The sequence below is a fragment of the Eucyclogobius newberryi genome, unplaced genomic scaffold, assembly GCF_026437365.1.
Source record: "Eucyclogobius newberryi isolate DKJ021-1_F unplaced genomic scaffold, fEucNew1.0.hap1 SCAF_22, whole genome shotgun sequence".
Lineage (NCBI taxonomy): Eukaryota > Metazoa > Chordata > Actinopteri > Gobiiformes > Gobiidae > Eucyclogobius > Eucyclogobius newberryi.
Genome location: NW_027315857.1, coordinates 12,199,839 through 12,215,444, shown reverse-complemented (window position 1 = coordinate 12,215,444; position 15,606 = coordinate 12,199,839). Strand labels below are relative to the sequence as shown.

General features: G+C 40.9%; 1 protein-coding gene across 1 annotated transcript in view; it reads left to right on the top strand.

The window, feature by feature from the left end:
* Positions 1-15,606, top strand: part of svep1 (sushi, von Willebrand factor type A, EGF and pentraxin domain containing 1) — a 53,210-nt gene that overhangs the window by 16,181 nt on the left and 21,423 nt on the right. The window contains exons 4-7 of the mRNA XM_072459318.1: positions 11,212-11,370; positions 11,570-11,749; positions 12,517-12,696; positions 14,621-14,815. Coding sequence (XP_072315419.1) covers positions 11,212-11,370; positions 11,570-11,749; positions 12,517-12,696; positions 14,621-14,815 — 714 coding nt within the window. The remainder of the gene's footprint in view (positions 1-11,211; positions 11,371-11,569; positions 11,750-12,516; positions 12,697-14,620; positions 14,816-15,606) is intronic.

The window sequence follows — 15,606 nt, the reverse complement described above, 5'->3', positions numbered from 1 at the left end:
TCTCAAAATTTTTCTACGTAAACCTAAAATAATAGTAACTTCGGGCGTTTAAAACTTTAAATGCCATTTATTTTTTTGTGCCCTTGTCATAAGAATAGGCTTTCTCTGACTGTGACTGTTTTTTATTTGTTTGTTTGCATGAAGCCATGAGCTGGCACAACACAGACTCATGGCTCTGCAAGTATAGTGCTCCTCTCCTCTGAGCTCCTCTCAGCTGCACAGACAGTGGGAGGGTCAGTGTTACCTGTCTGCAGTGGGGCAGCGGAGAACTGGTGGTTATGAAGAACCTTGAGGTGAATGAAGCATTTCACAGAGAAGATGCTCGTCCTAAACCCATTGGCAGATATGTGCGAGATCAAGGCACAGGGTTAAAGGCTATCCTGCTTCGCTTTTACTTAGACATTTAACCAGTATTGGGGCTGGGTGTTTGTTTGTTGCTGAAAACCCATCCTTCACATGTACAGTGTGCACATTTGCCCAAACCCCTTAGCACATCTCTGCACCCCCCTAAATGGGCTCACCCCCCACTTTGCGAAGCTTTGATATGAACTATGAATTAAACTAAAATATATTGGAATGGTCAGAAACTTAATTTAAGCAACAACCAGCCGCACTTGCCAGGAATATTTATTTTAATGAATACTGTTGAAAATCAAGACGGTGCTCCGCACATCAGGTTCTGTGCCAGGTGCGTAGGATAAGGGCGTACGTGACGCTGAACTGTAAAGGGAAAGAAATCCTGCACACTGTCAAACTTGCAAAAATAAAAGTTTAATGGTACAGAGGCAACGTTTCGGCGTCTAGGCCTTCGTCAGGCAAAATCCTGACGAAGGCCTAGACGCCGAAACGTTGCCTCTGTACCATTAAACTTTTATTTTAAAAGTTTGACAGTGTGCGGGATTTCTTTCCCTTTACAATGAATACTGTTGAGAATTATGGTGAGATTCTGCTGTATACATGTGAAGACCTGGCACTGATTTAACTCTTCTTAATGATGAGCCCATCAGTTTGTGTGATTGTTTGAGAGATGAAGTGTGCTGCATTGGACCTTGCTCAGCTCGACAGTTCACTTTGTGTACAGTGACTGCAGGTTGGGTGGTACAGAAGAAACAGTGGTGCTGCTACAAAGATAACAATCTTGGTTAAAGTCCTGATAAGGATCTGGTCCTAATGAGAAACAATGACTGCTAATGCTGCCTGTACTTGCCTTCTGGCTTTCCTTTTCTGCCCATTTTTTTTAAGGATAAGGAGAATGAAAATCCTTTCCAGTGTCAGATTAGATTAAATAATTTAAATCAACACAAAAGTCATGGATAAATTAGATTTTAAATAAACCAAAGAAAAGAGGTGATAAGGTCATTATTCCAAAAGCACGCCGACTTAATTCTCCTCAGATGTTTTTAGGTCCGAGTCCCACGATCCTCATTAATCTGTTTAATGGTTTAATTAATGGGAGAACACAGACACAGAGTTGGCTCTGTATGAGAGGGAGAAACATTACTACGACGCTCAAACCACAACTGGAACTGTTTTCTCTGTCTGCTTCATTCTATTCCAGCACTCTCTCATGCAGACATAGGCTCTTCTTTAAATGCTTGTCTTGTCTGGGACTGAGAGTGTAGTTTAGCAGCCTGTTGGTTACGACAACACCTTGCATGGTTTTTATAACATGGTGTGAAATACCTCAGATGTGTTTTTAACACTACTTTTATTAAGCACTTTATTTTCTCATTACTGAAATTGTATTTGATGTAGTGCTGGCTCCAAAACCAATTAGGATTGTGGTTAATAAGTAAGCGAAATCCCAGAACAGCTCACATTAATATTAGCTGCTGCTTTAACCCTAATGCTCTTGACTAAAATGTGAGGTGTTCTATGAAGTATGAGTAATGTGCCTCTAAAGTGCCCAAGTGGGATTGACTCTTGTGGTCTAGACTTCAATTGTGACACTGTTTCTTCTTAATTTTCTCATTTTAACCGCATCTGACACTTCTGAATATATTATGACTAAGCCTGAGACCTGTGTGTGGACTAATATTTTTGATTGGCCTGTAGTCATTACTCTGTCAACAGCCAAGTCAAACAGCCTCTTCCACAAAACATGTCAGGAATTCCACTAGATAGAGCCTGTTGGTAAACCCTTGGGACTCAAATCCCCACAACATTGTGTTGTTTCACTTCAAATGAATGTATCTTTCATTACATTTTAATTGAATAGCATGGTACTTGTAATTGTTTGAATAAAAAACTTACATTGAAAAGCCCATCTTTCTATTATCACCTTGGTCCACACGCAGCTTTTATTTCAGTGGATAATAGAGCGATGATAGAGCAAAGTAATATTTAAAGTGTTTTTTTAGTTCATAGTTTATCTTGTTATGTTTTATATTTATCTATTGCTTTACTGTAATGGTTGCATAGTAACTGAGTCTATAAAACATGTTTTTATCTGTCACCCTCACTTATCAGCCTCTTATGTGGCGTGTGAGAGTGACAGCGGCTCTGGACTGTGTTAATGTGGTGTTAGCACTAACTCTTCTGTGGACGCCTCTACTGTGGTTGGATAGAGCCAGGCACAATGGAAACAGCGTCCAGAGTTTCATATTGCGTTTAAAAGAACTTTGGTTCAGAGACACCTACAATATCTTTGATTGTATAAGGATCTGTGGCATGTAATCTGACTTTTTATTAGTAGCTAAAAATAACATTAAATTCAATCAATTTAAAGAAAATAATTCACATAAATCAGCTTCTCTTCATTTGTTTTGATTTTAAGTAATCGTGTTGGCAGGGGCAATGATAATTAGACAATGGTACAGTTCAATAGAGGTTAAACAGACATTATAGTACCAAGAAAACGTAAGAATGTTATTAAAGACAAATTACATGGCAAATTTGGGACCCAATTACCAATGAATTAAAAAAAAAATATATATATATATATATTTTAAATTGTTTCACGGTTCATTAAACCTTGACCCTTGGCCCTTTCCTCTCTCCCTTGCCCTTCCTTCCTGACTCTATGTGGGTTTATGAGGCGCCGTTGACTGAAATCTCTGTTGACTGAAATCAAAGGTCACAATTTTTAGATGAATAAAATTAAGTCAAATTCTTGTTTTACTCATATTTTTTTCTTTTACTAGATATGCTGAATGTAATAGTGTTTTAAGGAGAGACACATAGCGACACCACAGGCAACACAAAGTTGCTCTCTCAACATATAGGCTTTTACGTGGAAACACTATTGTCCAATCTGCACTCACATTTTTATGTACATGTATTCCTTTTTTTCTTTTCAGCATTTAAATGTATATAAATAGAACAAAAAATAACACAGAACACAGCCTATATAGTTTGATCAGACAATAGTGCAAAATAAGCTGTGCAAATGGATAAGATGTTGACGTGCTTTTCAAAATGTCAGGTAGTGTTCACGTGTCCAACAGCAGAGTGAAAGGAAATGTTCTTGTGGCGAGAGGTTCTGGTCCAAGTGGACCGTAACCTCGTGCCAGAGGGGAGTTGCTCAAATAGTCCATGTCCACGGTGAGAATGGTAAGCAGTCTCCATCTCTGCTTCATCACGTCTCCTCAATGCATGCGTCTGTGTTGGATCACTTTCTCTCGCTCCACTTTAGACCCCAGGCACACTGCGGCCTGACAGCGGGTAGAGAGTCTGTCACTCTGCCCTTTCTCTCAGACCGCTGCAGACTCCGGACATACAACAGCCTCACAGCAGGTTGAGAGAGGTTGTCTCCCCGCGCTACCCTCTCGCTCAGCCCGCTGCAGACCCCAGGCACACCATGGCCCCACAGCGGTGTTAGAGAGGCTGTCTCCCTGCGCAGATCTCTTCTCGCACCAGGACTTAGCTCACATGTCACTGTTGGCTAACGTTTGTAAAGTCCACTGTGGCAGAACATGTAGACAGAGGTGTGCGCTGTGGTGAAAGAGAGATGATAATGTGAAACATATAAATGCGAGACATACATGTATTCCACTTTCAGCTGATTGCAGTGGGACATAGGAAATACAGCTCTGAAGGGCACTTGTATAACTTTATAAACATAATTTAAGTGATAATTAATTACTTGTGAGATTCCACCCTACAGCCCTTTGCGTTATCCTTACCCCTCACTGCTAAAGGGAATGGGAAAGCTACCCCGTTGTCTCTTGTGAACGTGCAAAATGAAAGAGTAGGGCTGACACAAAGGGCTAATGAGTAGAATTAGGATTGGACATCTTTGTTTGTATTTTTTGAATAGCTACTTCAGGGTCGTAAACACAGATTTTACCCAGGGATTCTCAATTTCCTCCATTTGACCCAATTGTTTGTCAGCTGCCAGTAAGAACTGTACGTTAACCTCCCGCACCATATTACACAATATTTTTCCTTTGAGATTCATGTTGTGCGAGTCAGTTGTGCAGTGTGTGCAACAGGGAACTCATTCCAAAGAGCATCAGGCCAGACATGCATCTGATGTATGCAAACATGCATCAGGCCAGACAGAGGCAAGTTTCCCCGCATCTGCACAGCTAATTCCCCTTGAATAGGCTCCATGTGAAACCCACACAGGTGAATATTGGTATTTTATCCTTGGGAAAAACTGATAAACTCATCCCCAAGCTTTAACCAACCTGACCAAGAGAGGGAGAAGAGTGAGTATGCGTGCAAGGAGCTGTTGCTTGTCTCATCACTCACTTTCCAGACTTTCAGCGTTAACATTTTTGAGAATAAGTGTGTTTTATGTGTATGTGGAGGAACTGGACTTAGGTAGCAGGAGTCCTGTTCCTGCACTTCACTGTAGAGGAAGAGCATTAAACTGCTTTTTCACTTGACAACTTCACGCAATCCATCAAAAATCGCAACCCTAAGTTTGAGAACCAATGTTCTATATCTTTTAAATGGGTTTCTTGTAAGTATATATTGTCATTTTTTTTCTTTCCCCCCCTTTTTTTTAAATGCCATTGGATAATTATTTTGAATTCATTCTTAGTATTTTGCCAATAATATGAATCTCTCTTGATGAACACAACACATAAACAAAAGAACATAAGCACAAACCCCCAAAAATGTAAAACAAAATGAAAAACAAGAGGATCCATGTCAAAAACATCCAATGAACCCAAAACCCAATCATTTTTTTAGGGAACACCATTCCCAATGAAGGGCCCTCCAGGGTAAATCCTCCCGTGTTTCCTTGCACCAAACCACACAAGTGAGGAATGATTACACTTACTTACCCAAACCTCCGCTCTCTGCTGCTATTGTTCATATATATATCATATACATCATATATATAATGATCTCAGTTCCCGCATACCTCATCACCCTCAACTAACACTTGAGTATGTGCGACCAGAAACATTAAATGCATAAGACAACTACTAGTTGCCTAAAATAAAACGTTTACATATTGGTTAGATGCATACAACAAATAGGCTTTTTAGCAGTTACAGTGCATGCATATTCATGTATTCACGGCGCTTCACTTTTTCCACATTTTGACCTCCACTTGTGGTAAATTCAGTTGATTGGACATGATTTGGAAAAGTACCTCCCTGTCAAAATAAGGTCCCAGTTAAAAGCCCATGTCAGAGCACAAACCAAGTCATGAAGTCCGAGGAATTATCTGTAAATGTTTGAGACAGGATCAAGGCACAGATCTGAGGAAGACTTCAGAAAGAGCATTGGTTCCTATGAGCACAGTAGGTTCCTATGAGTACAGTAGCCTCCATTATCCATAAATGGAAAAGGTAGGGACCACCTAGACTCTTCATACAGTGAAGCATGGTGGTGGAAGCATCATGCTGTGGGGATGTTTTTTCAGCGACAAGAACTTGGGGACAAGTAAAAACAAAAGAAAGATGAATTCAGCAGTGCACAGAGACATCCTTGATGAAAACCTGCTTCAGAGACTCTGGACCTCAAACTGGGGAGAAGGTTCATCTTCCAACAAGACACAAGACCCTAAGCACACAGCCAGGAGAACAAAGGAGTGGCAACAGGACAACTCTGTGAATGTCCTTGAGTGGCCCAGAGCCCAGACTTGAACATATCTGGTGAGATCTGAAAAGGGCTGTGATCCGATGCTCACCAACCAAACTTATTTCGGTTGGAAGGTGTGTGCAAAGAAGAATGGGAGAAACTGCCCAAAAATAGGTGTATCAAGCTTGTAGCATTATGCTCAAAAATACTTGAGGCTGTAATTAGTGCCAAAGGTGCTTCAGCAAAGTATTTAGCAAAGGCTGTTAGAAAGTGATTTATTTATTTTTAGATATATTTGCAAAGAATTCAAACAACCTTCTTTCACTTTGTCCTGATGGGGTTTTATTTGTAGAATTTTGAGGCAAATAAGGAATTTAATCAATTTAGGACACAGCTCCTCACACAGCTCCTCACACAGCTCCTCACACAGCTCCTCACACAGCTCCTCACACAGCTCCTCACACAGCTCCTCACTCAGCTCCTCACTCAGCTCCTCACACAGCTCCTCACACAGTTCCTCACACAGCTCCTCACACAGCTCCTCACACAGCTCCTCACTCAGCTCCTCACACAGTTCCTCACACAGCTCCTCACACAGCTCCTCACACAGCTCCTCACACAGCTCCTCACACAGTTCCTCACACAGCTCCTCACACAGCTCCTCACTCAGCTCCTCACACAGCTCCTCACACAGTTCCTCACACAGCTCCTCACACAGCTCCTCACACAGCTCCTCACTCAGCTCCTCACACAGTTCCTCACACAGCTCCTCACACAGCTCCTCACACAGCTCCTCACACAGCTCCTCACACAGCTCCTCACACAGCTCCTCACTCAGCTCCTCACACAGTTCCTCACACAGCTCCTCACACAGCTCCTCACACAGCTCCTCACTCAGCTCCTCACACAGTTCCTCACACAGCTCCTCACACAGTTCCTCACACAGCTCCTCACTCAGCTCCTCACACAGTTCCTCACACAGCTCCTCACACAGCTCCTCACACAGCTCCTCACACAGCTCCTCACATAGCTCCTCACACAGCTCCTCACACAGCTCCTCACTCAGCTCCTCACACAGTTCCTCACACAGCTCCTCACAGAGCTCCTCACACAGCTCCTCACACAGCTCCTCACTCAGCTCCTCACACAGTTCCTCACACATCTCCTCACACAGCTCCTCACACAGCTCCTCACTCAGCTCCTCACTCAGCTCCTCACACAGCTCCTCACTCAGCTCCTCACACAGCTCCTCACTCAGCTCCTCACACAGCTCCTCACATAGCTCCTCACACAGCTCCTCACACAGCTCCTCACTCAGCTCCTCACATAGCTCCTCACACAGCTCCTCACACAGTTCCTCACACAGCTCCTCAAACAGCTCCTCACACAGCTTCTCACCCAGCTCCTCACACAGCTCCTCACACAGCTCCTCACAGATGTGATGCAACTCGGCTCGCTGGTGACAAACCCCCACAGCTTGGTCTGGGCTGAAGAAAACCTTCTCGCCGTGGGGGATCTCCTTTACTTTTTGCAGCCCGTAAGACCTTTTCCTGATCTCTGTGGTTCAAAAACCTGATTATCAGGGCTCTCGGAGATCTTTATTTCTTCTGTTTAGGCCAACCCTGTGCGCTCTCTCCAATGTAAATTGAGGGACTGTGACTCGAGAGCCGGCCAGGACCTCTGGAATAAGTTTTTTAAGGAAATGTTCCACCGAGCCATCCTTTTCCTCATTCTCCGGCACTCCAACAAGTCTTAGGTTGTTTTAGCTGAATCTGGACTCAAGCGGCTTCATCCAGCTACGTTAACTCTCAGAACTCCTATGTTTGCCTCAAATTGGTCAAATCTTATGCCATGTTTCGCCACCTTCATCTTGGCTCTTATTGATGCCTTCTCACATTTCATTACATCAAGCATTTCCATTACTTGTGCCAGCGTTATGTCCCTCCACGCTTCTTCTCCTCCGCCTGCTGTACCACGCTGTGTGCACTTGCAGACCCACTCTCTGGAGCCTCCAAGCTAACTTTAGATTTACATGTTAACTTGTCTCGTAGGTTGCAGTCCGTGAACTTCTGCTGACTGGATATTGATGTATTCTTTTCTTTCATTGCATTTTTCGACTGCGACATGCCTCAATGAGGGTTTCTAGATTTTTGAGTAGTTGCGGGGTTAGTGCTCAAAATAGCAGCAGAGAATGCAAAGCAATCTAGTTTATCAGCGCCATTCCATTTTAAAATTATTTTCAATCCATAGATTTCTATGGGACGTTGTCACTTCCAAGGCCATTTCTTAAATGCATTTCCCCCCGTGGGAACATATAGATCACCCCTTAAAATATAATTTACACACACCAAGCTTTCCAAACTTGTACGGAGCTTGCAGAAGGACTTTATTTATTTGAAAAAAAATACAGGACAACTGATGAGAGAGCAGGGAGGACATGCAGTCGATTGTCAGAGCAGGGATTCAAACTTACAACACTGTGTGCTGCCGCCGCCTTAACCAATCAACCACTGGGCATTCTAAGCCTGATTTATCAAAGTCTTAAAAATTAGGAAAAATTTGAAATGTGAGGCCAATTTTCAGTCAGATTGAGTTTAAGATATCCAAAATCCCATCTGTAATTTTTTTTGCATCTAATATGTCAACAAATAAACCAAGACAGCCACATTTAAAACTGGCTTTGTTTATTTTTCAGATTTAAAAAAGTGCAATTTGAGCAATTTTGATTAAATCTTAAGATTTTTCTCCTAAGTGTCTCACCTTAAATGTGCTGACATATCAATCTCATCAACTTCAGCACTCCACGCAAAAGCTATTAACTATTCCATCTCTATAGACTCCTTTGCGTCATAATGGAGACTTGACAGATCCGGGGTTTACAGAAGCCAACCCCTCCTCATTTGGAGCTTGCATAGGTGGACATCCTTTCCCCTTTTCCCTGGGCTGTCCAGCTGGAGAGCACTGCAGACCTATACGAGACTCTGGTCTGGTGATTTAGAGCCTCCTGACATTCTTCAAAGATGGGATTCCCAAACACTTTCTGCTTCAGATGACCTATGTTTTCACAATGGAAAATCACTGTGACCCCGATCTGTGCAGACGCTTACACACTAAACATCTCCGTTTCCGTCGTCTATTTTTATATCCAAGGAGGGGCAGACACAAAACCAGATGTCCACTTTCTTTGAGACTGATGAAAGCCTCCTTGTGAAGTTCCATTTGCTATTTACTATTACTTTTGCTTTACTAATGATTATTTTCCATATATACAGTCCTACCGAAAGCAGTCTTATCTCCTTGACGTTATTAATCCTAGAGAGAAACCCACAAGGCATTATACAACTATTTTTTTATTGCTCAAGTCCATCTGCTCAAGTGTACATTTGTTTTGGTCTGTGGTCTAGAATGTTGTGTCTTTTAACATATTAGTATCTGGAGAAATCAGGAATAATTTTCTACAGTTTAAATTATAATGACATTTATACCCCACTGGGTTGCATTTATTTTCATTTTCCACATTATCATATCTACATTAAAATAATTGTTAGTGATTAGCATTAGCCAAATATTGCTGTAGCTTTGAATAAATAGTTCCAGATCACAGGAGCTGGTTGTAGACTTTCCTCACATCATTAGTGTACAGTAGCTCTCTTTGAGCCTCTGCTGTCGCTCCATTGGGTAATTTCCAGTCCAGACACAGCAGGCTCTTTCTGTTTCATGGTCCTCTGGTGTGCTGGCTGAACTTCCTTCCCCCAAATGAAAGCAGTAAACTCCATAGCCCTCAGCAGTAACCCGATGGACCTAAAACTTCACATTTGGCTGCTGCACTGATCATTAGATTCAGCATGGGGTCCGTGATATGTTTTGAAGGGGTTTCATTTTTTCATCTTCACGCCAACTTGGCTTCTAATCATAAGAGTGTGTTTAATTATTTACCTGCCAGATATAAAACTGTTAAGGCTTTTTAGATAACTATGGCCTACATTTTGAATCATTTTGATGTTCAAGACAAATGCACATTTTAAATGTAAGGCTTGTCAAATAACACTTGCACCAAAATGGAACATATTTTTAATCTCCTATTATTATGATTACCGGTATTCTTTTTGATTATATGAATATTTGCTTCAAAACATTGCTTGGACTTCAACAAACCAGTTTGGGAGAATAGATCTCATAGGTGTATTACATGAAGCTCATTATATTTCAATGTTTTATTTTATGCGAAAGAAGACCTAAGATTCCTCATAGACACATTGAGAACATTTGGATTAAATCAAAGATTTCATCGGACTATGAAGCACTAAAAAATGGCATAAAGCCATGACCTGAGGCCTCATTTATATTTTGCTTTTGCACTCCACAGTGCTTTGGCCGCCCTCTGCGCCGTCTGTGGTATTTAGAAAACTTTCAATAGGCGCAGGACGTTGCTTATCTCTACTCAAACTGAGACCCACCTGTAAATTCTGCGCAAAGTCTGGAGACACAGGGAAAAGATGACACTCATGGAGAGAAGCAGAAGTAAAGAGAGTTTGAGGGAGTGTTTGGTTCAGGAAACCGTCGGCAAATGCATCTTTTAGCCTAAAATAATTTTATTCAGAGAGATTATCACATGTAAAAGGAAGTTGGCTTATAAACACAGAAAAAGGCTTTTATTCCTCTGATTATTCTGAACACATGACACATATGAAGCTGTGTGCACTTGTGCACAAGCTCATGCACATTCCCTCAGCACTCTCCCAAGCCAACCCTACAGAGAAGATCCCTCTGAATCTGTAAATTGATTTATAAAATAACAAGCGGACCTGAGAGAAAATTCCTCCTTCAGATGGAGCAAATGAGCGAGGTTTGGTTTAATGAAGCACTGTGACAAGACGCAGATCCAACACGTTCATTTGTCCTTACACACCATAAGCTGGAGTTTGGATTGACTCAAATGATCTAACTCGACTCTGTACACGACATGTAGCCCAATGTCCAAACTCAAGATGTAAGCCTCTAGCGGTACTCACTTGCTCTGCAAAATTTCTAAGCAATCTTTTATAGATGAGGCCCCTGATTTTGTAGTTTACTTATAAAACATTATTTATAAGTTTTGCTTGTTTAATTCTGTAAAAAGTATTTGCTGTTTGGGCCAATATTTCATCAAAAATGTCATGGCAGATAACTCTTGATCATCTCATCTCATCGTCATTTTTTGAAAAAATATTTTTTTCCTTTCTTTGTCAGCATGTCCTCCTGGCACATATAAACCCAAGGGAAGCCCAGGTGGTGCAAGCTCTTGCCTTGTGTGTCCTGACCAACAGCACACGTCCCAGCCAGGGAGCACTTCTCTCAGTGACTGTGTCTGCAAGCCCGGGTTCCAGCCGCTGGGAATGACCTGCCAACGTAAGACATAGTAACCTCAGACTTTCATAATCATAAAATGTGTATGAATCAAAATGACAATGCAAACTGTAAGTATTATAAGTATTTGTTTTAATGTATTTAGAATAATAATAATTCATAATCAATTTTTAATAATTGCTACTTTTAATTTTGACATAATATAATAATTCATTTAAAAAATGTTTTTTTTCTTTTCCAGCGGTGTACTGTCCTCCTCTGTATCCACCTGAACACGGTTTCTTCATCCAGAATGTGTGCAACAATAATTACGACGCAGCATGTGGTGTACGCTGTCAGCAGGGTTATGACCTTCAGGGAACCAGCATCAGGCTGTGTCAGGCTGACGGAACCTGGTCCGGGACATCTGCCTCCTGCCATGGTAATAGCTGCCAAATATAAATGCTAAATATCAAGATAAAACCCATCAAGGAGATTTGAATTATACTTAATCACAGGGAATGTATTTCTCGTCACCATCTATTGTTGTTGCTATGATGTTAAAAAAAAGATTAGTGAGCATGTTTGTGTAAAAGTTCCTTACACTAGTCTTCCGTTAGGTGTCAGACCAGATGTGAACAAATCCCATGAAATAAATGAGTGGAATTGAGGCTGATGAGAAGGTCACAGTGGAAAAAACAATTGAAAAATGAGAGACAGTGAGAGGTGTGGAGATAAATTAGATCTTTATTAGATAATTATGTTTAAATGTCAGACTGTGACTCATTGCAGTAGCAGACATTAAACATGCACACGTTTGCTGGAGATTTATAGTATGTGGCTTTGGTATATATTTTCAAATGTGTCTGCTGGTATGTGTTCACTAAGTCTAGGATTGGCAGGGAGGACCTCCCAGCTTGAATAGCCCTGAGGGAGGGGGTCTCCCTTAACTGCCTGCCTATGAGGGCTGATGAGAAATAACACTCTACACAGCCTCTCCAGGATAGCATAATTCATTAGACACAAAGATATTCATATTTTTGAATATATAAATATATTTCAGATTTATGAACCTTTGTTTATTTATTTCAGCCAGAGCACTGAATTAATCTACAATATATATATATTAGTGACACTTAAATAATGTACACTCTTGATACAACAGCTATTGTTTATTTTGTACATTGTATTTTTCTTCTTTCTCACTAGTTCGTTCCTGTCCGGCCCTGACGCGACCTCATCATGGCTTCTTGAAATGCTCGGAAGGTGGCGCCTCTTACAGGGCAGAGTGTCAGGTGGGCTGTGATCGTGGCTACAGGCTGGATGGGGAGTCCAGGCTGATATGCCAGGCCAACTCTCAGTGGAGTGGGATTCTGCCTCAGTGTGTGGGTAAGCCTATATTTAATGTATCTCTGGATTTTGTTGGTGTAATGTACATCAGTATCCTCATTAAAAATCTTGTTGGCATTTTGTTTTTTATTTCGTTTGTCCAGAATGTTGTAATTAGGGTTGTTAAATGTATTGAAAATCAGATAAATTGTCAGATCTTTAAGTGCTTTTCTTTTATTCTTTTTCAAAGATTTTGTGGCCCGTAGGCTTTATTAGACAGGAGAGGACAGGGTGAAATGGGGAATGAGAGAGAGGGGAGGACATGCAGTAAATTGTTGGAGTCAGAATTCAAATTCACGACACTGCGGCCGGTTGCACTTGGAGCCTGGGATACGTGTGCTGTGACTTAACCAGTCGAACACTGGGCAGCACACCTTTAAGTGCTTTTCTACCTTCAAGGCACTCAAATGCTTTCCATAAAGGAACCACTCACACATTTACACACCAGTGTATGTAGACACTGGGGGCAAGGCGGGTTAAGTGTCTTGCCTAAGGACACAGCGACAGTATTCACCTGAGGGAGCTGGAATCACACTGCCAACTTGTGGCAGAGTGGATCTGACCATTCTACCACCAAATTAGATGCTCATTTGAGGACTAAATTCAACCTTTCTTAAACAGTTTAGAATGATCTTGAAATGTATCAGAAATAGTGTAAGACCAGATGGTGACATAAATAAAGTACTAAGGCTGAAACTGAAGATTATTTTAAGTCGAATGTTTCAATTAGTTGACTAGTCAAAACATTATTTCTATTGTACATCAAAACTTTTAAAATTATTATCAACCAAACAAAGGTTGAAATGTGATATATTTGAGAATAGTGATTTTTTTATGAAAATTTGTAGTTTATTCTTTTTTGAGATTTTCATTGACCAAAGCCACTGTCTTTGTTATAGAAAACAAACAAAAAAGTGTTATAGTCTGTATAGTTCAAATTACAATTATGATTTTTATAGTTGAATAGTCACAATAAGAATTGATTGTTCGATCCCTTGAAAGTACTATTATTTTATGTTAAGAATACAATGTATTGTCTATAAAAAATATTATAGTATTGTGACAAATGGCAATCCATGAAGCCCTTTGTGTTTTTAAAGGTCAGGACTTGCACAACCTGCATAGTTTATCTTTGCTTTGAGAACATTCTAGACACATAGACTTACACTTGAGATATACTACAGGAAATTACAATGCAACCATAGTAGTTTAAAAGGCCAAACATGCATAACAGGATCTTAAAAACGTGGGTCAGAGATAGATACATCTGCTTTCCCATAGCAAAGTGGCACACACAAGTCAAAACTGATAGTTAAGTTCAAATGCTGGTGCCGGCCACAGGTCAGGCTTAAAACACACAAAAATGGCAGTGTTCAGCCACAAACCTCTGTGGCCAGCTCTTTTCCAGCCAACCAGCTTTCTGCTCTATTTATAAAGCTAGAATTTGTATTTATCGATAACTCCCATCTCTTTGCACTTGCACTTGGATCTTTTTGACCACCTTCCTGTAGCCTGTCACAGCCTCCTCAACACAACTACACCTCTCTGTGGTTTGTTACTCTGTTTGTTTTCTCTGTGGTGGAATGGGATCCACTTGGCTTTCCAAGGAGGAGGGACGTATCTTTATCGGATACAAATCTGCCATGTTAAATATCCCTGTAGGTTCTGAAGCTAGAGAGAATGTGTAACTGAAATACATTTTTGTTATATTTTGTTTGGTCCTGTGGTCTCATTTTGGTTTCCACAGGCCAAATTTCTCTTGTACGTGCTTCTGGAAATAGCTTTAATTTCAGTGTTCTAAAAGTAAGATTCATCACAAAGGAGTGAGGGAATTACAAAGACATGACATTTAAAACCTATTATTCAGAAAATTTCTTGTCAAACTGTAAATTACATGTTTTCTATTTTCGTCATCTTTTCCTAGAGGTGCGCTGTCCTCCCATTGTGAATCTGAAGAACATCTTGCTGTCGCCTCCTGCTTGTGGTAAGAGGGCTCTGTCACCTGGTGCCGTCTGTCTACTCACCTGTCGCCAAGGATTCAGCCTTAAAGGAAACAGGAGGGCAGTGTGTCTGAGCTCTGGCAACTGGAGCGCCAATGTCCTCAAAGCCCACTGCTTAGGTAATTAATTCACTTGTGTAATCTTGCAATGTGCAGGGGCAGATGCAATGTGGAAAAAAACAGGGTGTTGTTTGGTTGGTTTTTCATGTTTCATTCCGTGATTTCTTTGTGGCTTTGAGAAACAGGTTGACTTTAACTCAAAGCACACACTGTTGGATTTCAGCACTGCCTGGTCTCTGGAGTGTTGTTTAATAGCATGCAGGCCTCCAGATGCCTCAGTCCTGAAGCAGGTGGTGGAGCATATCTCGGCCTGTCCTCATTTCACTAAACCTATCCTAATTAAGCCACTGCAGCTTCTTTGAGAAGAAAAAGTCTAACCAAAAAGTAGAACTCATGAAAAGTGTGTGCAATACTTTGGGAATAGTTTCAGAGAAAAATGCTTTTCTTTTTATGTATGCGTATACTTTTACGTATAGAGTATTTTAGTACCAAATGTTATGAACAATAACAATAAAAACATTACTGTTCTGTTTCTATTGACTGCATAAAGCATTTAGATATGCCAAATCACTAATTGATTCAAGGAATGGTTTATAAGGATTCCTTATAGGCTTTATTAGACAGTATCGTGTGAAATGGGGATGAGACTGAGGCAGGACATGCAGCAAACTGTTCGAAGGCAGATATACTCACTGCTCTGTGGAGTCCACATGTGCTATCCACTTGGCCGCCCAATTTGAAATATGTTTTCAAATTAGTAAAATAATAGCATTCTTTTTAACAGGATTGTGTAAATGAGTCAAATGAGTTGGTGCTATTAAAATAAATGGTTGCTTGCCGGTAATAGTTTA